Source organism: Trichoplax adhaerens, genomic scaffold, assembly GCF_000150275.1.
Source record: "Trichoplax adhaerens TRIADscaffold_4 genomic scaffold, whole genome shotgun sequence".
Lineage (NCBI taxonomy): Eukaryota > Metazoa > Placozoa > Uniplacotomia > Trichoplacea > Trichoplacidae > Trichoplax > Trichoplax adhaerens.
Window position 1 is genome coordinate 6797048 of NW_002060946.1, and position 25611 is coordinate 6822658.

The 25611-nt window shown below is 32.7% G+C and overlaps 1 protein-coding gene across 1 annotated transcript; it reads right to left on the reverse strand.

Annotated features, from left to right (window-relative positions):
• Positions 1-19486: 19486 nt before the first annotated feature.
• On the reverse strand, positions 19487-20184 carry TRIADDRAFT_55969 (uncharacterized protein; the record flags this gene model as incomplete). Its single annotated transcript, XM_002112147.1, has 2 exons — positions 19487-19761; positions 20058-20184. The coding sequence occupies 2 exons, from the start codon at positions 20182-20184 to the stop codon at positions 19487-19489; spliced, it is 402 nt and encodes a 133-aa protein (XP_002112183.1).
• Positions 20185-25611: the final 5427 nt, after the last annotated feature.

A 25611-nucleotide genomic window follows, 5' to 3' on the forward strand; every position in this document is an offset into this window, starting at 1 on the left:
GCATCTTGAGCGTATTTGCAATTTTTTAATGCTAGTTTTATTGAGTAGCTTTATTTATAACCATTTTTTCAACATTAATGCTGTTTGATACTACCAGTCTTGTATTCAACATTATTTTTGCAATATTAACTGGTGGTAATATTGCATTTACCAATAATCATTTGCAATTTTTTTAACCAACTGTTTTAGATATCGTTTTTTTAAGTGTACTAAAGTAGAATTAAGGTACCTTGTTTAGATCAAATGTTTGTCGTATATTAAAAGATTAGATACAATTTTTATAATTATTATGGTATTGCATTTAAACTAGAAAAACATAATCTAGACGAAAAATGTCACTTACATTTGATGTATTATAGCATTAGTTGGCGTTTATCCAACTTTATTTTGTAATCCGACTTGGATAAGGTATATTACCATAATAGAAATGATGTTATTTTCCTTTTAGGATAATTTTTGTATTTTGTACGCAACATTCGTTTTTAATCATATCAATTAGCGTAGTATAAGATAAAAAATGACACAAGTCTTGCTGAACTGGTGATGAAAATATCAATGATTCCGTTCGCAAATGCAATTGGAGAGTTTCTTTGCCCGGTCTATTTGTTATTACATTCTAGATCATTTTTCATGGGCATTCAATCAATATCGAGTAAACAACACTTATGAAATGAATTGGTCTTGCAATTGCAGCTAATATCATTGATTTTAAAGATTTCAATCATTTTTCATATACATTAGATACAAATTATTTTTAACGGCATTCATTAATATCCAATAAAAAATTCTTACTTAATACTTAATGTATCGAATTGGTTGACACTTCTTCTTGAATCATCAATTACAGTTTACTATTTCTTCCAAATTGGTAATAGAATTATAGCATGATGAATTAACTATTTATTGATATCCAAATAGTTCTCAATAATCTTGAGATAGTATTAGGGCGAAAATATTGTAATCGATTTATGTTGATCATCAACTTAAATATTGGATATGTAAGAAGTACCACCTAAGATGTTTGCAATAACTGAACACTGAGTTAGCTAGGTGACGAATTTCCAACACAAATACATTATAATTCTTTGATTTTACTGCAAAATAAATGCGGTTTTAAATTTAGATTTCTATTATATTGGCACTACCATATCAGAATTTAATAAATAAATTCCATTCTACTTTCCCGAACGAAACTCCAGTAGAGCTCTAGGGTATATAGCGAGTAAAGTTTGAGTTTAATTTCTTATATCCCATTACTATTTAAGTATTGCAATATCAGAGTTCATTAGATTGATTATATACTACTTTCCTGACTAAACTTCGATCTCTACATTCAACTCATAGTGTATTGCTGTGCTAAGCTTCAAGAGAGCTCTATGTGATATAGGATAAATAAAGTTGGCGTCTAGATTCTCATCTTCTGTCACTTCATAGGTACTGCTATGTCAAAATTAGCTTAATTCCACGCTGCTTTTCTGAACTAATCTCCAACTCCTATATCATATGTAGTGAGCTCAGTTCGAGAATAGTTCTCTTATATTCTATTAAACTAATTATTATATCGCTATTTCCATATCAAAATTTGTGGTATTAATTCTGCACTACTTTCTAGAGTTAAACTCCAATCTCTATATGATATGTTATACAGTGAGCAAATTTTAAATTAACCTTCCCTATTCCATTAATATACCGACATTGCCATATCAAACTCCAATTTCTATGTGGCATTTAGTAGAATACGTATTGTTTGAGCTAGTGCATATTACATTATTATATATAGAGGCACTACCATATCAGACTGTATCAGATTAATTTTACTTTACTTTCCGTATCTAAACTCTGATAGGGTTCTATATGATATGCTCGTCTAGTTAGTGAAACTGAAATTAGTTTCTTGTATTCTATTATTAGACAGGTCTTTACTATATGGCTTTACTGGATTAATTCTATGCTATTTCCCTTAAATTAAACTTCAATTTCTATAAGATACATAGTGGGCACAATTCATGATAGTTCTTTCATATTCTATTGAATACATTAGTATTATCATATCAGAGTTTTACTAGATTAATTTTACGCTATTTCTCTGAACTAAACTTTAATCTCTAATCTGCATAGTTTCGGGTTAGTCTTGCACATTTTATTAAGGTAGCATATAAGCATTGCTATATCAGAATTGATCAAGTTAATTCGACTTACTTTCCTAACCTAGACTCTAATCTCTATACAGTATACAGTATATCGTTATAATTTAAAGCTAGCTTTTCATTTCTCCGTTAATATACATGAAGGTATTACCATTTCCGAATGAATTCGATTAATACGTCGCTATTTTCCAGAACTAAAACCTCAACTTTTACACAATATCCAGCATTATAGGCATCATTTGAAATTTATCTCCCATATTCTATTATTTTATTGCCTATTAGAGTAAAAATTTTATAATTTATTAAGTTAAATCTAGCTGTATGTTTTACTTCAGCTTAAAACTTTCAGTACAAGAAAGATCGATTTTAGCATACTCTTGCAAAATAGGTTAGATAAGGCTATAAGTTGCAGTGCTATAAAGGTTGAAGATGATTTTATACCTATTTTATACCTGCATCGATACAGCTTATAAACTTACCTAACCCACTTCAAAATATTTGTATATCGTACTTAAAGCTAAAAGTTTAAGTTGGCAAAACCTAGAAACAATACGTCAGTATTTCGTCATTTAATATTTATTTCTTTTCCCACGAGCTCAACTGAATTATTGATATGATCGTAATTTACAAAAAGGTTAGCGCCAATCAGCCAATATAATATTTTACTAAATTTTGGATAGACTGCATAATATGCAGCATCTATCAAGAGATTCACCATGAAATCGAGGGTTCCCATGAGATAATGACACATAATTTTCGTTGTCATGATACCAATTCCCAGATCAATGTGTCTAGACTAGTTATTATTTTTATTTTTCATCATGTTGACTAGGAGGCTACCTACCTATCTACCGATAGAATACTCGATTAAGATCCATTATTACAACATTTTAATCGGTGATTCATGTAGATTTGAGTATGTGAGACGACTATTTAATAAGTCTACTTACCGATTTGGGTGTGTAACAAGACGATTATATAATAAGTCTAGCTACGGATTTGAGTGTGTAAGACGATGGTTTTTTAAGTCTACAGTACTTATAGACTTGAGTTCGTAAAGTGACGATTTAATAAGTCTACCTGCCGATTCGAGTGTGCAAGACGATGATTTAATATGTCCACTTACAGATTTGAGTGTGTAAGGAGATAGATAGTTTAATAACTCTATTTGCAAATCGGAATGTAAAAGACGACGGTTTAATAAGTAGTCTAGCCTGATCCTAATCCTAAGTAACTGCTTACTACTTGCAGATTTGAGTGGGATAAGACTGTGGTTTAGCATTTCTACTTGCAGATTTGAGTGTGTAAGACGATGGTAAATAAATCTACTTATAGATTTTAGTGTATAATTAAACGATGGTTTAATAAATTTGCTTAAATATTAGACTCAGATTTGAGTACAAAACGATGATTTAATAAATTTATTTACAGATTTAAGCGTACAAGACGATGGTTCAATAATCTACTTATAAATTAGACTCAGATTTGACTACATAAGACGATGGTTTAATAAATTCGCTTACAGATTAGACTCAGGTTTGAGTGTGTAAGACAATGAATGGTTTAATAAATCTACTTACAGATTCAACTTCGCTTTGAGTGTATATGACGACGATTTAATAAGTCTACTTTACTATCTAGTCTGCCTAAACCCAAGAACTACTAGATACATCAGAAAGGTATATCTATAGAGGTAGCCCATGCCTAACCCTAATCTTAAATCTAGTTACAGATTTGTGTAGATAACAGGATAGCTTAATTAGGCTACCTACAAATTTGAGTGTGTAAGACGATGGCTTAATTAATCTACTTCTTGATTTGAGTGTAAAGTAATTAGTTAGATCGGATTATTTTTAAAAACTCTTATGGATTAATTGTCAATGAAAAATGGATGGAATGGACCAATTTTATATCGATCTTGTCGAGCTTTTATTATAATATTTATAGCTAAAGATTGGTCGACATCTTTCTTTGATTTCTTAATAAATACATGCATTAAAAAAAAATTCCCGCTTACATCATAGCAGGAAATCATTTAACGAAGAATTTTACGGCCGTATACATGATGGGAAATAGTTTAAAATGTTTCAAGAAATAGGTTACATTACAGCATCCATATTAGTGTTCTATTCGAATTGGGCTCAGGTTAGAATTTTAGGACAATTTAAAAGTTTGGGCGGGCTTTCGGTTGCAAAGTGTCCTCGAGCTAGTCACTACTGCAGACTAAATGAAGGGATTAATTCCCCCTAAAAGGAGAATCAAAATCGTTGAATTGGAGATCCTATGTGTAGTATGTTCGTGATTAGATACCCGTTGTCTATAACATCGCATTTTTGAGACGAGAATTTGGTCTCATTCTATCCTTAAAGAATTAATCTGTTTCATGTAACTTCTATCTGATTCTCCTAAACTACTGCACTCCATCGCCTGTGGTGATCTACAAATTCAAAAAGCTAACACTTTGCTACAACACAAGGTCAAATGAAAAAATTGGATAATGTTATTTATTCATTTATTTTTATTTTTTTATTGTTTCTTATACATAGAAAAAATGACAGCAAAGGATTCCTTTGTTATCCTTTCCTGTTTATGGCCGTAATATGAAACACCTGTACCATAGACATTATTGCCATAGGTGCTATTATTTTGCTAGCTGCTATTGATCAATTTTTTATTTCCATTTTGACTATTTTGAAAACAGTTTGAGTGAAGAGAATCCAATCAAGTTGGCTCCATTAACGCTGACGTAATCTTCCATTTTTAATACATTTTTCATCACAGATGCTAAAGGGGAGGAATAATGTTTTTCCTCACCATCCTGTCATGGATCCATTCGATATTAAAAGGCTAAAGTCGATATTATTCTATTGGAATCACTTTTAGTAGCTTTTGTAGACTTTCTCATTTCAAACAATTTTTTTTAAATTAGAAAATGATAAAATGTTTTTTTTGCTCGATATTTCAATTGACTCTAAAATCTAATAGATGAGTATCGAGCAATTCTGGTATTTTTTATTTGTTTGTTTTACCGCCATTTAGAGTGTACAACAAAATACGCGCCCAGACACATCAAGAAAGATTTCAAAATAGAATCATTGTATTTAAACATGATAATGTATTGACAAACAGATGCTATGGACGATTCAATAACTTTTAGCGTATTACTCGAACTTTTATTTACTAAAACTGTTGGTATACATTAATCATGGGCAAAATCAACTTATTGTGTCATGAATACTCATGGTTGATTTGAAACAGGTGCTTTACCGCCGACAGCTTGTCCGTAGTTGAATAGGATCGATTTTCCTTTAGACGCTATTATAAGGTAAAAAGTAAAGAATAAAATTAAGCCACGCTTGAATATCTTGCAAAGGGTTAACAAAGATGACACTGTATTAACACTGTTAGAGTAGTTAAGATACAGTATATTATTTCACCCTTGTTGATATCAAAGCCTACAGGCCAATTTTGTAATATTGGAAAAAAATTTCTTTCCATCTTTTGCTAGTAAAGTGATTAAAAATGAGTTAATGGTTATATGCGTATTCGAAATGAAAAGCCAATGATAACTAGATAGAGTTATTTTATATTTTCAGCATATTAGTAGAACATAAGTTTCACATCAAAATTTTCTTTCTGTCTTTGGTTAGTAAAGTAGTAAAAACTTTGTTAGTTCCTCTATTACAATGGAAAGGCCAACGATAAACAGACTAAATTTTTTTTAGTTTAATCCATCAGTAAATGAACAATTTCATCCAAAATGTCTTTCTACGTTCTACCTCTTGCTATAGTAAAGAGGTCATTTTACCAAGTGCTAAAGGTAAAAGGCTAACGATGAATGGTTGGAAATCCCTCTTACTCTAGCATTAGAAAATAGAATTGTTCAAAAAATGACTCAGACTGCCGTATTTTCTTATCCAATATGATTAATAATGAAGTACTATGCGGTAACGGCAACCATTTGTAAATCATGGATGCAATATTGAAACTGCCGTAAAAAATAATTACCTATGTCTTGTGGACCAATATAAAGTAATAACCTTCATTTATTTTTATGAATTACAGTATAGTAGTATGAAAAGTGGACCAATATAAAGTAATAACCATCATTATTTTATGAATTACAGTATAGTAGTATGAAAAGTGGACCAATATAAAGTAATAACTTTCATTTTTTTATGAATTACAGTATAGTAGTATGAAAAGTGGACCAATATAAAGTAATAACCTTCATTTTTTTATGAATTACAGTATAGTAGTATGAAAAGCGGACCAATATAAAGTAATAACCATCATTTTTTTATGAATTACAGTACAGTAGTATGAAAATAAATCCCATGTAAAAAGATTGCTATGTGTTGTATGTTATGTTATGATATATACAGCACTATGCCCTCCGGTAGTAAGGGGACGAAAATTGCTTCCTGTCGTTATAGCAGCAGGGTAGATCAGAAGCGAAAGGTAACTAGGGCACTATAAGATCATTTCAACCGATTCGTTGAAAAAGAATTCATTAGCAAAAATAATTAAACAGCCTAGGTATACTCTAAACTACAATCAGTGATAAATAAAAAATTCTTCTTTATAACTGTATATCCAAGCCGAAAGTAAATGGAATCAAAATTGTTCCAACTGAAAATATCTCCTTCCGTCAATTAGTTCCGAGAATGAATCTGTTCTTGTAAATCTCCTTTAAAGTTAATAGTAATGTGATTTCCAGGATAATCCATTGTTACCATGGATTTACTTATTAATTAAGATTAGACATTTCTACTCGGAATGATATCTTTGACCATTAATAAGTCTCTATTATCGTATCAAGCTATTTTATTAATATCAGTCTCTTTAAAACAGGAATAATATTCCTTTCAATCCAATGAAAAAACTTTTCGCGCCACGGCATTTCTCAAATTGCTCGACCATTGTGACTAATAATAACCACTAGAAAACTATATATTTTTGGGGTATTTTCCTTAATTCACGGCATAAAGTGATGACCAATCTATCATAACTTATTCCTTCTTATTTTGTAATACAACTAGGCCATGCAGCGTTTACAATTATCCTGTCTGCCGTTGAACTAAAAAAGAAATTCAATTTCTCGCTGCCTTGGACGATTTTGAACATGGATTCACGTCCATACTTTTATTTTTTACCGCGTGATACATCTCGACTAAATCCTTCAAACTAACTCAACCAATTCTCCCTCTTTCATCGCTTTAGCGGTTAAGAGTATAAATTTCAGTTGTATTGAAAGTGCAAGTCATTAAGCACCGACATGTTGTCATTGTATTTGCATTTCTTTGTTACTAGCACGCTGCCATTAATTTACCGCTTCATTTCGACATAATAGAATGTTGTCAATGGTGGAATCGCGCCAGACGGTAGCGAGTAATTATTTGGATTTAGCAGGTGACAATCAATAAGTTTATTATTCAACTGTCAATTCATAACTTAGTCAACAAGTAAGATCTTTATTTTACATAAAGCGTTTAGCGTTTATTGAAGAGCATGTTTTGTATGTCTTGTGTTAATCGGTAATAGAAAAAGGGGAAAATAATAACTCTATACTTTTCCACTTTTTTATTCTAGTTCCATGTCGTGACCAGATTGACTGTAATCCGTTCTAGTCAACTATTGTCTTGACGGCAATCTTCTGTTCTAGGCCACTCTTTCGATCCTGCTCTATTTTATTTTCCACCTTGATATATTCTATTTCGTATTCTAATTATTTGTAAGCTATTACGATCACTCTACTGCTCTTAGTTATAATTAGAATCCTACTCTATTTACTTTCTATCAATGTTCTATATTTGTATTGAAATGACTATCAAATTGGATTAACATGTTAGCATTAGCAACGTATAGAAATCATAAACGACTCTTTCCGTAATCATCAAGTAAAAGCATCGCACTCTTCTCTTTATTCCTATTTTCCTTAAGCATAAAAATGATAGGCGATTCTTGCCGTAATCATCAAGTAAAAATATCGCACTCTTCTCTTTATTTCTATTTTCCTTAAGCATAAAAATGATAGGCGATTCTTGCCGTAATCATCAAGTAAAAACATCGCACTATTCTCTTTATTCCTCTTTTTCTTGGTTGTTATTTTCTTTCTGATTGCATTGATTTGATACGACAATCTACGATGAAGATCATAAAGCAACAAGGGATCAGCTAAAGAAAGATTCCCTTCCAAATTATACAATAAAAGTACATGATAGACCAGCTGATGTTAACATGTCAATCAATAGATTGCTTTTATTCGCTTTGACTATTTTTGAAGCACAATGCATTATCCACAAGTGCTTTAAGCCAAAAGAAGAATAGGATATTTTTTTTCTAGGAGAGTTTATGATGGACTTTTTAATACACTTGGGTTGTAAATTAATCCTAATGGAGTTAACCTATAAATCAAATTGTTTATTCTTGATTATTATAATACAGTTGTTGATTAGAGTTCCATTGCAGACTGAGAGATTGTCTTTCAGGTCATTGTTAGTAATGGCGTTAGGGCAGAGAAGAAGGGAAAAAAAAATCTGATTTGGTATTGAATGTATCCATTTTTAAATTGGCGCTCTACTTAGAACCAATACAACCATAAGATAATTAGGATCAGTTGTAACCTCTTCTAATTGATCGCACCTCCTTTTACACTAACGACACTACGTCCATTATTATATAGTAGAAAACTGCGAAGTTAGAGTATCCAATTGAATCCTTGAATATAATCGATTCAATATAATGCGAATAGTTGTAGTGTGTACAACTGGAATATGTTTCAATTAATTCCTAGCATTAACAATTTGCATCCTCCTGTTATATGCGCCTAAATACTTTAATAAGAGTATTGAATAGTGTTAAAGCGTAGTCTATAAGAAGAACTATGAATGGCGATATTAAACATCCTATCATCTCTAGGACTATCCTTGATTGATCTTGAAGGAAATAATTCACCGTTTATTTATAGGATGTACATAAACCGCAAATTTGTCTTCTTGGGGGTGTGAGGGATTTCTGCGCCATTTTGCCAATTCAGAAAATAAGATATGAATACTTTGGTCATTCAATACGGTATCCGATCATAATGATCTAAACATGTGTAGGGATGCACTTAATATTTCAGTATGTTAATCACTCTATTTGATAGAGTTGAGTTTGTAAAGAAATGTCTTATTGCGTTGAGAATATAAGAAAAATGCTGATTACCTATATTAGATATTGTTGATTATTAAGTTAACATGATGTATAGTACTAGAATCGTAAAGATGCTCTACACCTTGCTATGGTGGGCATTTATGGAAGAGTAATGATATTTACGCGATAATTCCATGCAGTAGAATAGATGAATTTTCTTTTTGAGGAGAAGTGTTTATGGCATGGTTTCGTTCTGATTGTAGGCGGGCTTGTGTTGCCGTTAATAGATTGAAGTAAATGTATTGACTGTTTGCAATTTTAGTGTACTTGGGTGCTTGTGTCTTTCTTCACTTCTAGCTCAGGATGCGTTTCTTTAGATTCTTGTCGCTGTCCTAATTCATTATGGTTCTACTATTGTAAAAACTAATAATGCAAAGTAGCCTTTTAGATTCGACCTCGATCTCGACTGTTATTTTACGAGAATTCGATTATTACATTAGATGGGACAATTTAAGATATTTTTATTGCAACATGATGGACCATTTGAACAGCAACAGGCTTGTAGAGTGGATGACACTCGATTGATTATTCGCTGCCATCCAATCTTTGCGAATACTGTAATCGTTTTCTTGCCTCGCTGAAATAAAATTTATACCTGAAAATTAAGGCAAGTACCGTCAATATTCTTTAGTTTCTATAGTGTACTGTAGTTGATTCTATGCTTTCTTTGGGTATGCTACTGCAAGTTATGCCAAGATAGCTTGCTTGTTTCCTGAATACACAACAGTTTCGCGCATCCTGTAAATGTAAGTGAATCTATATAAAGCACAGATTACTAGAAGCTTTCTAGTAGAAGGTCTTCTCCTAGCTGTTCTTGATATCCATGTACACTATTCAATCAGTGCATCTTGGATTTGCATTGATTGCGAGCAAACAAGTAGTATAAGAATCTTCAGGTATCATCGTCTTGTATCGTAGGTATTACTGGCGACATGAAAGTATTTATAGCGCTTACATGCTGAAAATTGATATTGCTACTGTGTCATAGAATCAATGAATAAAATTTGAAATTGACTGGCTGTACTACCTTTCAAATAGAATCGACTGTATTCGATAGATCATTATTTTGCTTATAACCTTGGATTAAATCATGTCGCCCTGTGCTATACAGTACTTGCATAGGCAAATATCGGTCATGGAGTGGGATAATACGAGATACTATATATGATGGTCAAAATCATATTCAACTTTTGCAAATTTATTCTATTTATTCATTTATTTCTGTTATGTACTGTAATCAATATTAAGATGTATTAGAGTTAAGTAAAATATCATTCTAAGCCGTCGAAGAGGGCGAATTGATCGACTGAAGATTAATTCGTAAAATAACTGCGGCAAAATAATATTCAAGATATGAGCTATCATGGCTTATTCTCATCCCACGTGCACGTCATACCGCGTCAAGTATAGTCTATGGATTAGGGTTAGGGTTAAATTGATTTGATTCCGATTGATTCCAACACAATAGGGTTGAGCAGATTGGAATTTTAGCTCCATCAATATCGCTGAAACAGTTTTTAGTGTCATGGATATTATAATCCGACATCTATACTGGTGGATTAGGGCTTGGCCAGATGGAGAATTTCTCATTTACCAATCTACTGTACTTCTCGTTTAGGTGTTTGCCTTACAGTACAGTACTGTAAGGCAAAAGTACTGTACACTGTAGAATCTACAGTACGTACTGTACTATGTAGTACTGTACACTGTAAAAGTAGGCTACGGTACTGGAAGCGGAAAGACACATGGGTCAAACAACTGATGCATTTATTATGGCGCCGATAGGTGCTGTATTTTAGTTGAGATTGAAGCTTTTCCTTTATGCTACTTCTTTCTTGTAGCCAGTACTTGTATTCTCATGTTCAAATAGAAATCTACATACTGCATGACTTTCATTTACAATTTATCGTGTCGCAATTCCCTAGAAATTTGAAGTAGAAAATTGGACACCAATGAATGTCGACGCGTCTGTCCGTCACGAGCCGATCCAGTGCCAAGGCATACTGATATGCCGTACAAGTATCCAGCGAAAACACTATGCTGTATATCGCATCTCCAGTACTGTTGACGATATCATAGTGCACCAATCGACCAACGACTGAATCTCCAATGGCCTGCTAATTGTTGTTGTGACTGTTAGCAACTGTCACGTACTAGGGGGGTACTCTACTCTGATACCTGCTGAGATTTTGCGGCAATGATCAAGGCATCGCAAATTGATGACAATAAATTCATGGACTGATTTTTAATTACCGTCTAACTAGCAGGAGGCTTTGCCAAAAGGATCAATGAAGACTGTGCGTAGATGATCTACTCTGATAATTCAATTTACAGACGTTGATTCTTTCATCACATTGTTCGACAGAGACAGGAATTTGATGATTCCAAAGATAGGGGGTGGATGGAAGGAAAAGCAAAAAGATGACCAAAGATGCCGAAAGGAGAGAATTGATTTCATGCATATTTTGAGCTTTATTTACTCTGAGTCAACTCATTCGGTATCAATATGCACGTTGACGCTATAAGACGCTAAGAAATTGACTAAATGGCGTCGACAATCATGATGCATAGTTGCATACAATGATACTATAGTAGTAATCACAAGCAAATAAAATTAAATATCTATATCAAGGTTGTCGTCTTGAGGCAAGATACAAGAGAAACTTGTTGTTCTATTTGACTTCTTGCCAAGCTAGGACAGACAATGATACAATAGTTTTATTATCACCTTTTAGGACAGCTCATACCATTCGATTAGGATAGATCAATGTAATGACAACCATGTCAAATATGCATTCATGGAAAGCTAGAACGCAACAATGTCCAACTAGCCTGGACTATTAAATCGAATTTAATTTAATAGGGCAAATGATAAGAAATGGAATTGTCAAGAATTTGAATTTCAAACGCATAAAGAAATTTTCCACGTGGCCCCCTGTCGTACTGTTAATGATTAGAATCCATGCTAAACTGTCATTGGAGTATATGCTGCTGTAGATACACATTATTGCAATGGTTTATCTGCTATTGAATTGAATATTTCTAGTAACTATGACGTAATGATTGCATTATTTTACCATCGAGAGGATAAAGTTAATTATTGAAATTATACTAATATAATTTAGGTGATTCATAAGCAATCCTAGCATCGGTCAATTACAACATTTTTCAATTTACACGTCATTAACGATGATAAATCGTGCCATTTTTATATATAGCCCGGCCGATGGCTCACACGACGATAATTTCTTTTAAGATGAATCGTGGAAAATTACAAACGCATCAAGAAAAATTAAAAGGTTATAGTTCGTTGTATAATGATGAGCAACATCGGTTTTAATATTTTTCCCTCTCTTCATTGATGGTCTGAACAACGTTTCTAGTAGTTCAAAAGTACTATTATAATTAATTAATAAACGTGTGTCACGAAAAAGTTTCAGGAAATTAGAATGATGATAATAGAGAGTAAAGATTATTCTATATAGCCGCAAAACATACTCCTATTAGTCAAACAAAGCATGTAAAAAGTATTCATAATATTAGCATCTCATCAACTATTTCGATTATATTATTATTTGTCAGTTTAAAATGGGTGATATTAATAAATAATAATTAGTATAGTGGCCGTTTCAATTTGATAACGCAGTTACTATATGGACCATTCTAATGCCAAATCTTTGCTAAAATCATCCTTAAATAAGACCGTCGAATGGATTGAAATCATGCTAATCTCATAGAGTAATGCAATCAACTGATCGAACTTAGAAAAATAGCGCTCTAATAATTAAGTAACATGGGTGTGAGATCAGAACTGTATAAAGGTTACGTATATTTATATTAATCACTGAGTAAATTTTGTAGGAACAATTGCGCAGAACGTGCTTACCGGTTTACTGTAAACAATTGACAAGAATCCATGCGAAGCAGAGAAACAGAAAAATTTTAAACTACACTCATCATGATTTTCAGCTAGTATATTATCACAAACAACTGCTTAAATAAGATATGCTTTTTAATTCTTGTTCCATCATCACTTGTCAAGTTAGCCCTCTATGATATACTGTATTTTTCTATTCTACTTAAAATGAAATTAATCGTTGGAAAGATATCAAACTACAGATTAACTAATCCAAAAAAAAGAAAGGATCATTCTTTAAACTTTCGTTCTTTGGCGTGATAATAATATCAATTTTAATCCCACCCACTTCAGCACCTCCTTAAATCTCATTAAAAATGTCATAATATCGTGCGTGTTTAAATAATCTAAGCTAAAAATGTACATACACGTAGATTGCGTTGGCAGCACAGTATGTATTTAAATTACGATGATGTAATAAAAATTATGGTATGATATTTTTATGTCTACAATTTTGACGATCGCATGACCTTAACCAGTGGCAATTTCAATTTTAAGACGATTAATTTATAGGTAGCGTTAAGTATAACAACTGAATGTATACGTAGGATTTGTACATAAACTCTGTATTGATAACTCGGCATATTTGTTTAAATTAATTAATTATTGGTCGTAATTCCGTAAACGGCTTCTCGGAGATTTCCTTAAGGGCTTCATCACGAATAAAAATTACATTTGAACAATGGAGACAAGAGAATATGTTTTAGTTGATGAGAACGTTCCGGCTTAATAGAAACTTTGACCCGAACAATGTCCAATAAAAGACAATAAAAATAATACAAAATGTGCGTATACTATAGGCTGCAATATAACTAAACTGTTATCAACAAGTTTATCGTTTCAAATTTTTTTTTCGCAACCGTGATTTATTTCCATGGCTAAAAATATCTGTTTACAGCATTTATTGACTATATTTCGTATTGATTTGATAATAAATAAAGTAACAGATGCTACGTTGAATATCAGGGTTAAAAGATTTAGTTATATTACAGATTAAAAAAATCTTTCTTAACATAATATTTTCGATAAGACGGTCATGAAATATAGTTACGTAAGTTTATCAATAAATGAATAAAAAAAAAATTAAACAAAGAAAGATTTATATTGCTGCAGTAGCTGAATAGATAATCACAAGATGGGATGATCTATAATTCATCATATGGGTGATTCTCCTCCCACGGGGACATAAGAAAAACTTGACAAGCAAACCACTAGATGGAAAATATGCATAAATCTAGCTTAAAAACAACAAACTGTGGAGATTGATAACAATATTAACAAACATCAAATAAAGTACCGTACTTAGTAGAATATACTTTTTACTTTCCACCATATTAAATTGTATACCCAACGATATAAACATCTTGTATTAATATTAATGATGACCTAATGCCTTGAAATTTTTTCTTAATGAATGGTAAAGTCTAGATTTAACATTGCATGATTATATGTTAAATAGTGATTAGCTAACGTGTTATTGTTGACATAAAAACGTAGTGAAGTATGTCTAATATTTCTAGTAGAATAAAATCGGCAACTTTAATTCTTACAGAGTAAATTCAGAAAGATTATTATTTCAAAGTATCTGCTAATAAATGTATCTTATCCTTTTTTTAATTTTCTAATAGATAGCAACTGATATTAATAAAAATTAATAATGATTAACAGTAGGGCATAACAATAGTGTATGCCCTGATTTAGATAACAATCATCTCTTCTGAGAATATGATTGCTAGATAGTAAAATATTGTAATTCATTAACATAAAGCGATTACTACCAGTTTAATAGTTAGCTACTGTCACAAATTAGACTATAGACTACCTGTTCATGTCAATATAATCAAAAATTAGGGAGGGATGGGAGGGGGGAATTGCAGTATAATATCTAACAAAAAAAAATTATAATTATTCGTCTACATACGTTTGAATAGATTATTTTCTTTAAAAGCCTTTGATAATACATGATACTATAGGCTATGGTCAGCTATGTAAATAATTCAATAATGAGAGGAGGAGACCACACGTTAGTTAGACTGGAAATTATATTACATGCGGCGGTAAAGTTCCGTACGGTAAACTAAATAAAATTACGGCTATGGATTGATGACTGGCTTTATATTGGCATTCCAGCAATCATCGTTTATCCTCGACTTTGACCTTTGGCCGGAACACTGCAGCATTCAATCTGTATCTAATTAACGAAATAGTACTAGAAGGACCTACCATCGTTGATAATTATAATACATTAGCATGCTAATAAGATATCGCAATAAATTTAAAATTGAACTATGGCACGTTTAGCGTTACTGCAAATAATGATCTGTAAATAATAAACCGGCCGGTACCTACTGCTTTGAGCCAATATTACATGTTTGTAATAAATTATTTTGAATCTATTTTTTAGATTGATCTTCAAAAGGCTAATATGCGTTAACGTATCATCCTTATTTAACGTATGAAAATTACATACGTACAGTAGTATTGGGTATATACTACATTTTATGTCCTATCTAATAACTATAATATATCAACGGCTATAACGCTAATTAATTACTGTATTAGTTTTTAGGTAATTTAAATTTAGCCCTACCAAATTGAATGGAGCAATAAATTGAATTGAATTGAAAGAATCGCTATAAACCCACACTCTTATAATTTTGAAACATTAGAAACTATGATAGGTCTCGCAATCTGGCAATAATATAAAAATATTTAATGTCCATACGTACGTATCTATCAATATTATGAGATAAATTGTCTGAAGCCTATTATCGATAACTTCATTCATTGAAAATTTTAGCATACCAACATTTGGGATAATTTTTTATTTCATATGTTGGGAAGGAGAAATTTAATTCAATTAGCATAACGAGAGCAAAAGACAATATTGTAAAATCTGACGTTATTTTGACCTCGACCTTCACATCTCGCAAATATTTTCAGTAGATTCCATTTCTATTTATATTTACTTGTATGGGTAAGTGCGTAACTGCCTATTCCATATGATTATATAGAGTAAGCTAATAAAGACAAAATCGAGGGTGTTGAGTATAAAGTAACGCCTTTCCGGAAGCCACCAAGGACGATAATTATGATTATAGAATAGCGATTAATTCTTACCAGATATGGATGATATTAGGGCAAATAGTGTTATTTATTTAAGGTTTATACTCTTTTACAAGCCATTTTAGTTTGCCAATTAATTAATTGTCGATTTATCAGTGATGAAATTTTTATTATTATTTTCTTGTCACTGTCAATACATGGTGCATATGTGCAGGATAATATTCTTCAAGGATATCACCGGTATTTTAGCGAATATTATCACTCCCTTGCAGTTTATTTGATGTTATTCATTTTAGTTTGCTATCTTAATTAGTTTGAGATATGGTTAGTGGTTTCCTTTACTTTGACTATGGGCGTTATTTATGGATATTACTTGGGTCACTTCATGAATAAATGAGGATTAGCGCAGATAATAATTTACTGATCTTGACCCCGATGGGTTTCTTAAGTGATATAAATTCGTAAATACTCAGTTTGACGGTATACATTCGATACGTAGTCCGGCATATTCTAGTATTCAGTTGAATATTTTTTCCGGATATTATTACTGTTCAGACTATAAATTAAAGAGAGACAGAACCAGACCATGAAGACCTCTAAGTACAGTACCTTTAACTGACAAAGTGCGTAGTGTCCAGTACTGTGTAGTCCTTTCTACAGACTTGCAGACGGTTATGCACACGATGAGTGTCGTACTCTACAGTAATCTATAATTAACACTTTCAAACTACGTTAACCACTTACACAATAGCCTTCTAATTTATTATTGATTCCGTCAGAGTATGGAAAGATTAATCATAAACGCCAGATGACAGCTAACTTTTATTATTCTATCCACTACAAGTACAGTAATTACTGTTGAAGCCGACTGTAATATTGTATATTATATATTACTTACTTGTACTTTGCGCACCGAACAGGAGTTTAAAAAATTACACTTACAATCGTTCAGATACATTATTCTTTCAAACTGGCAGAGTTCATACACAAGAGATCTCTTTTATTCAACTAAAAAGGCAGATGTATTATTGTACAGTATTTAGGATTCACTTATTATTCACTACTAACAGCCATCAAGATACAAATAAAAGCGATAGATAGCTAATTCTTTTAATGTTAGGATACAGTTTGTAAACCATACTGATTACAAGTTGAAAAAATTCCCAAGTATTGCTTTCTTTTACAATAATTAGTTATTAAATTATTGATTCAACATATCGAACGAAGAACATTTGGTTGAGTTGAAATTCAACCCATCCAATGCTTCAAACATTCACGTAAAGGGGTGAAATAACACGTTAATACCAAAAAACATTTAATTTTATAGCATGAATCCAACATTAAATTATGCGATCCATTTCAAACATTGGGTTAACTAAACCATCTTAACCATACAATCAATTTACCGCGATCCATGTTCATGTTTTATACAATAGATGTGCCCTATAGTCATACTAATATTTTCTTGTCATAATAATAATTATTCAATTTTTATATAAGATATATATATACGTAACAATATATATATACGATATATATAATCTATATACATACAGTATACATATAATAATAAGTCGAAATATTTCAATTCAATGACCCTACTTTTACATTGCCCTTTGGGATGGTTTTGTTAGAGCGTCCATGTGTCACGAGTACAGCATTGGACCCACTGATGGCACCATCTTTCAAGAGATACAATTAAATAGATAGATATGTAAGAAGATTTCTCCAGTCCACTATTTCATTACCATCGATTGCAATAGAAACAATCCAGTAGAATGAAACGTGGCATGAATGGAAACAAAGATTGAATAACGCCAACATAGGATGATATACAGTAGGAGATATTAGGGCTAAATTTGTATATGTCATCATCATAATATGCAATAGAATTAATCAAAATCATTGACATGAAATATGCAGCCATTGCCATTGCTAGCAGCAATAGTCGATTGATACAGTATATATATATTCGTATACGAATATAGATACATTGATCTATATGTGTTCTATACGAGTATATATGTATAAGTACTTATTAGTGTACTCCATCAGGAGTTTTTTCAACATCGCCAGATGACGACGACAATGATAACACTACCAAAACACCTCAGTAATATGCAATATGACAATAACTACAGTACTACATTACCAAGCAGAATAATCGACAATGGTCTACTAAAGTCCTCCCTACTTAAGTGTAGTCAACTTTTTTTTTCTAATTCTAAATATTACTAAAACAACCATGACCTACAGTCTAGAGTATTCTATTACCGCGCGGTGAGACAGCAGTAGTATTATGATTATCATCAATAACAATAATAGTAACGATAATTCAATATCATTATCATAACAATTGTTGGTTATAGTAAATGGTAATAATAAATATCACACAAAAAGTCATTGATTAAGGCAAACAACAGCGCAAGAAAACTGTCACGGTATAAAAAAGAAAATTGAGACAATTAATTTGAAAGAAAAAAAATTCCTTTTGCTATGACGTCCTGTCTAGTGTCCACAAGCACTATTTACTAAGAGTACATTGAACAGGAGTTGCCAGGAGTACCGACTTAATGAGTCCACATTGTCCAATTCAAACTACGCCAGTATGGTATCATGGACCATACAAGGCACATGGACAATGCACTCACCCATGAATAGCAGTTGGTGGACGATATAACGTAATGCACTTTGTGCTCTTTACTATGACAAATTCAAAAAAAAATTTTTCAATAACATTATTTTGCAATGTTGAAGAGAGTAATACTGTACGTCGTTGTGGATGTTGGTACTATCTTTACAATGGGATAAGAAAATGGCAAAACTTTTCAAATGTTTCTTGCATGTCTACTTTTCTTTCTTGTGATGCTATGCAGAATATTATCATTGTACAGTAGTCGATGTAGGCAAATTGCCATCATTTCAATTCATTCATGAATACTATCTTGATCGTTGTAAATTGAAAATAATTTTCCTTTGCATGTGTTGTAGACACTTTGAAATTTTTTTTTCTCTCTTTCGGTCGATGATATAGAATTATTATCGATGTTTTTTTTCTTTCTACAGTAGATCTTTAGTCTCTCTGTCTCTCTGTAGTGTGACAATTTAGTTTGAATTTGATGTTGCTTCTCTAGCCATTGTTGTTGGTAGTATTACTTTATTACACAGAACAATCAATTAATTCTCTCTTCCTTTTACGAGGTAATAATTTTCTGGCATCATGATCACTCTTTGGAGATAGATCTTCACGTTGTTTTTTATCGCATGGCCATGCGACTACTAGGCCAGATGAGTTGGTAACTTGCTGACATAATATGATAGCAGCTTGGATAGACAAAACACGTTCGTGATTTTTTACACCATCAAATGTGTCCCAATAAACACTATGTTCCCAAATATGCTTGGTAAAGCAGACTCTACTCTTATACACTTTATCTAGAATAAGCAGAATAAAAAAAAGCACCAAAATTGAAATTGAATTATTTCAAAATCAAATTGAACTACAGCCAAACAGGATACTATGCTCTCCATTTTTGGGTGATAATTAAGCTTCCAAAAATATTAAAAAAATTTTCTTAATCAAACAAAGAAAACGGTATGCGGTTACAAACACTCGCACATGAATCGTTGAAAAAATTTTCCTTTCCACTAATAGAACTAACACAATATTTTAAACTCTAAATAAGGTAGTCCAAAGCAAGTGTAAAAAGGACTGTTTTTAGCCAACTTACCACAGATACAGCAGATAATTTCGCTACCATCGTAAGATTTATATCGAGTTAAAACTTCCATTACATCGTTCAATTCGAGATCGCGTTTAATTTTTAAATTAGTAGGTGTGGGTGTGACAGAAGCCATACTAGCTCTCTATAGTTTATGACAGATGACCAGCAAGTCAGTAGACAATATACACAGTGTGAGTCTGTATGACCAGAGTACAGTGTTTGGATGAAACAATGCGTTCCAAAGTCTTCAATTTTTTTTTTTCTCTCTCTCCTTCCAGTACCGTATTTTAACAATTACGGCAATGTCGTATGTCCAATTTTTTCTTCTCTAATCCACTACTTTTGGATCCTGACAAATAACCAATGCAAATCTGTCTAAATTCAATTCGACCACGTTAAGCAGAAAATTTCAAGCTATCTACAATGCTTGACCCCAATAATTCAGCTGAACTTTTCCTACGCCGTACAACCAACCAGTGACCGAGAACAATGTTTTCAATTTGTCTGCCACCCTGTCTTCTACACACGCTTAAAACTGTGAATGAAAAGAATGTCCAGTGTTTTTATTGACAATGATGTTATGCAGAGAAAAATTTTTTTTTTTAACTACCAAAAATTCTATAAATGTTTTCTCATGTGATTGGTTGCCTTTATCAACACCGATTGATCGATGCTACTGTATATCAGGCCAATCAATGGTTGGTAACGTCATAAATGGCGGGAAATCAGTATGATAAAAAAAAAAAAAAAAAGATAGTTATGCAAAAAACTCGATTCTGCGTACTTTGGGCTTGATGACGACATGATTCGATTCAATTAATATGGAGCGACGTGGCTGTGGCCTACGTCAGACCGTATGTTGAAGTGGGTTTCCATGTTTGATGGGTCAGACTGTCACCTGACCATCTACAAACTACAGCGCTACGCTCAAGGTACACTCAAATTAGGCCATAGTCCATCCATCGACCTTCATCAATTCATTGAATGACAGTGCACTCATCACCTGTGCTTGGTGTTAGGTAATAGCATGGCCAAGCCATTCAACTGCAGACTTCATCATGCAAATTGGAAATGGATGACACATAAGCTAAAATTAGTTTCCACTTCCAATCAATGCAGGGACAGGGATTACTGAATACTCAAGATAATATTTTATTCCCTCCCCACCAAAAGGAGGAGAGTAAGGAAGCAAGTTTTTCTTGAGTAGCCCACCACACCGCTGTACTGTACGCCGATACGGTCATACGGTAATGAGTACAGTACATGGGTTATCGCTGTTGAATGAATTTAGCGCAAGCGGTTTAATTTAGTAATTCATATAGAAATCCTATTTCATCTTCAACGAACTTTCTACTATGTTCACAAGTTCATGCCATATTTTGATCTTTAGTCTGTAGTCTTTAAAAGGTACATTACTGAAAATGAGTGTGTTACGTGATTATACATAGTTTACTATTTTCATGAAACGGATGTTTTACGAAAGGAAAAAAAAAAATAAATAAATAAATAACGTAATACAGTAAAGTGAAATTTTTCGAATTTACAAATTACTGTACGTACAGTACAGTACAATACGGCGCATAATTGAGATATGACGTAACCAATCTTGTTCAAGACCATACTGTACTGTATTATTATTTATTATTATTATTAGTTATTATAGTACTGTAGATACAATAATGCCTACAGTACAGTACTGTAAATGTTGCATGGTACACTGTACAGTATAGTACTGTACAGTACCAGCTGTAGCGCACGATACTGTACCAAGTGCTAGAATCGAAATCCCATAACGGGACCTACAGTACAGTATCATGTCTACGCTACTGTACACTGTACAGTACTGGATGCGGCACCTTTCAATGAATGAATTTGTTATAAACTGGATCTGTAAATCACTCAAAGACTCGGGTAGACTCCATCATTTTTTCCAATGATTTCATTTCTTGGCTGGTAAGTGGTTATTTTAACGCCTAGAACACAACCGAACAATGATGCAAATGTTGATAGCGGTACATTGTAAGCTGCAGGCTTATTCGCCTTCTGTTACATGATTATTAATCGATTCAATCGAACCAATACGCCAACACTGAGCGCATCGCTGAGACATAGAAGAGAAGAAGAAAAAAAAATGGGCCTGCAGTTCCTTTTATACCTTGGCTTAGATATGCGCTTCAACTTTGTGCTGATTCACTTTTTGCATGGCGTACGTACGTATTGTCATAACATCATGTGAAGTCATCGAGCGTCAACCGCTATCGTTGTACTGTATAGTAGGTCGTGTAGTAGTATCATTCTCCATCAGGTGTCATGGCCGCTTACCAATCGCCAAATCTCTGATAGAGATTTGACGATCAAAAGCGCTAAAATGGCTTTGCACTAAAGCTCCAATAGATGGAATAATTGCAAAATGGCAATAAACAAATCAAGGCTTTACTACCTTGATTGATTCTATTACCAATCGTCAAATCTCTATCAGAGATTTGACGATCAAAAGCGCTAAAATGGCTTTGCACTAAAGCTCCAATAGATGGAGTAATTGCAAAATGGCAACAAACAAATCAAGGCTTTACTGCCTTGATTGATTCTATTACCAGTACAACTTGAAAGCTTGGTAGAGCGCTCTCCACAGTGAGTCAATGATACTGACTGACTGTAGAATAATGTCAGCAAGTAAGGCTCGGGTAGACCTTTGAACCTTTGAACGATACAAGTTGAAATTGATCCATGGGCAATCATGGATAAAATATCAAAGGCTAACATTCAGTACGTCTACAATAATTAATCCATTGACTGTAGTCAAATCATGATGGCCTAACTTGCTTCTATATCGTTAACAAGCAAGTGCAATGGCAACCGGTAATGACCAGCAGAACTTGATAGGCATGATGTCCTACCTATGATATCACAGGCTAAAACTTCATGAAGAAAACTGAAATACTTGGATCAACATAAATATCCTACTTCTATAATCGTCTTAAGCGATTTTGGACTCTGGATTCATGGGATCCACATACCCTAGGTGTACAGTACAGTCTACGGCAACCACTTCTATCCTTGGTTGATCGACACCAGTTGGATATCAACTAGTTTCAATAACATGATGACGAATACTAAAAGTGATTCAACGGACTGACAATGTAAAATAGTCCAGGCATTCTAATATGTAGTGCACTTATGGAATGGCTATTTGAACAAATTAAATAATGATATTGTCCTTATAATTTGGGTCGTCTATAGGATCGACGTTGCAAACGATTGTTTTGATAATAAATCAAATCTATATTGCTCGAAAGACAGTAAAAGTCAGTTTTGCTACACGCCATTGCCTACCTTGCCCTAACATGATGGTGCGAAAGCAACTTTACCCTTCCAACACTTAGTACTATCCTTAAGAAGAAATTTGTAAGTAATATTCTTACCGTACGTACAGTATATGGATATGCATTTCAATAGAGCCATTGACTTAATTTGGCTATTAATTAGTTGTTGCAGTGATTATTTATTTACGCCTTCTAGACGTAGTGTGTTAATGAACACCGTACACCACTTTCCTTGAGTATGAAGAATGAGGCAACCAAATTGACCGATAGTATTGCAATAGCTATTCGTGTTTATTTACCTGCCATGACTACAGTATATAGTACAACAGTCTCTATTTTCATGCAATCATGCATTATTTCAATATCGCAAATCAACCTTAGTCAAATGCCTTACTGGTTGTATTGCTACTCATAAACGAGTAGAAAGACGTTCTTGAAAATCTATTCATGCTATACTACACCTGTAGACGTATGTATCAAGTTATTAATCCATCTATCATTGCAGTATCGACATTTTTTGCAACACTTATTCCCACTGTAATGAGCTAAAATAGATGAAATAATATAGGATTGATACGATATTATATTAACTCCATCTGCGGTAGATATAAATGATACAGTCACGTATTATATAATTATAGAGCCAAATCAATCTTATTTCCCTTTGCCTACTCTTATGTAAGGAAATTCAACTGGTGTGAATGATGAGTTGGCAATGTATATGAAGAAATCTCGAATAACTATGTCCACACATATATGATCATTATTCATTAGACAGTACAATCAAAACAGCATGTCAAGCCATTTATATTTGTGTGTATGATGAATTGGTTATCAACTCATCTTATATGATGGAATCCCCGTTTTAGCAGCATCGTCAAGTAAACCTTAATAAACATACTGCAATTAGGGATTGTAAATATCCTCTTTGGTATTAGAATTACCCAAGTATGAAAACTCAGGTGCAATCGCTAACTACAATACAGGTTTTGAAAGACAGTGTTTTTACTGCTCCAAATCCTCTAGTGTTAACTGTACAACGAGTCTACGTACCGTACTACATGGTTAAGATATCAAATAGATTATATATATACACTACCCGATTTTCTCTCAACTTATCCATCTGATTGATTAGTGCTAACCTTGACCTGATTGAAGGATATTAACTTCGGAACATCAGTTGCAATGCACGCATTACAAATAATTGTCATATGGATTTACTAAATCATACGTTACGCGGCATGATTGTGTACTTATGCTGATTCTATAATTCGCCATATGCTATCATCACATGAAAGTATAGCATATTCTGTCGCATCAATTCTCGAGATAATTTTGCATTTGGATAACCAAATAGCTTCTAGAGGCTACTTTCTCGAGAGTAGAATACTCTATAAATTAATAATCATATTAATTCGTTTATGTATTTGTGGAACATAATTCTTGGTCAATTCCTCCATTGCATAATTTAGATATTTGAGTTGAAAGGTAAGTACTGTGCAATCCGTATTTACTATTACGAATAATTTAGCTACAAGGTAGTGAAGGAAAGGCGAATTTATTAATCCTTTCTGAATATTTCTATGATAAAATTATAATTCTCTTACCGTAGTTCGACATAATAGAGTGTGTTTGATCTCTATAACGGTCTTTATTTCTCGTATTACTGTATTAAATTAAGAGATTAATAAAAGTTGTTTTAGTTTCCGTAGCTTGATAAATTTTAACTATTATAGCTCGAGGATATCTTTAAACCAGGTATAAATCGTACCATTTCTTCTTTATAGTCAATAAAATAGCTAAGTTATCTCATACTTATTACAAACATTGGATCAGATTATCTCTTATGTACTCTTACATCCGTAAATTTTTAACCTAAGATATTGGTCTTTATAGATTGTAGCAATATTACGTCCTGGTACTAGATTAATTCTTATTAGTTATAAGATTACAATACTTTTAAACAATAATTATCTAGAACATAAAATACCTGAATTAGCGTTCGTATCGTATCAGCATGTGTCAATGCAAATGAACTCCTTGATGCCTATTCAAAGCATTGCCTATAACACTTTTAGCAGTAGCAAAATATAGTATCTGCAGGTCTTCATTCATTGCCCATATCCTTACTAATATAAGCCTATGCACATGGAAGACACACATCATATTTCTTGTCGGATTAATTATCAGAAATTATAATCATTTTCTCCTAGTTAGCTATCGTAGTATGCTTTTGC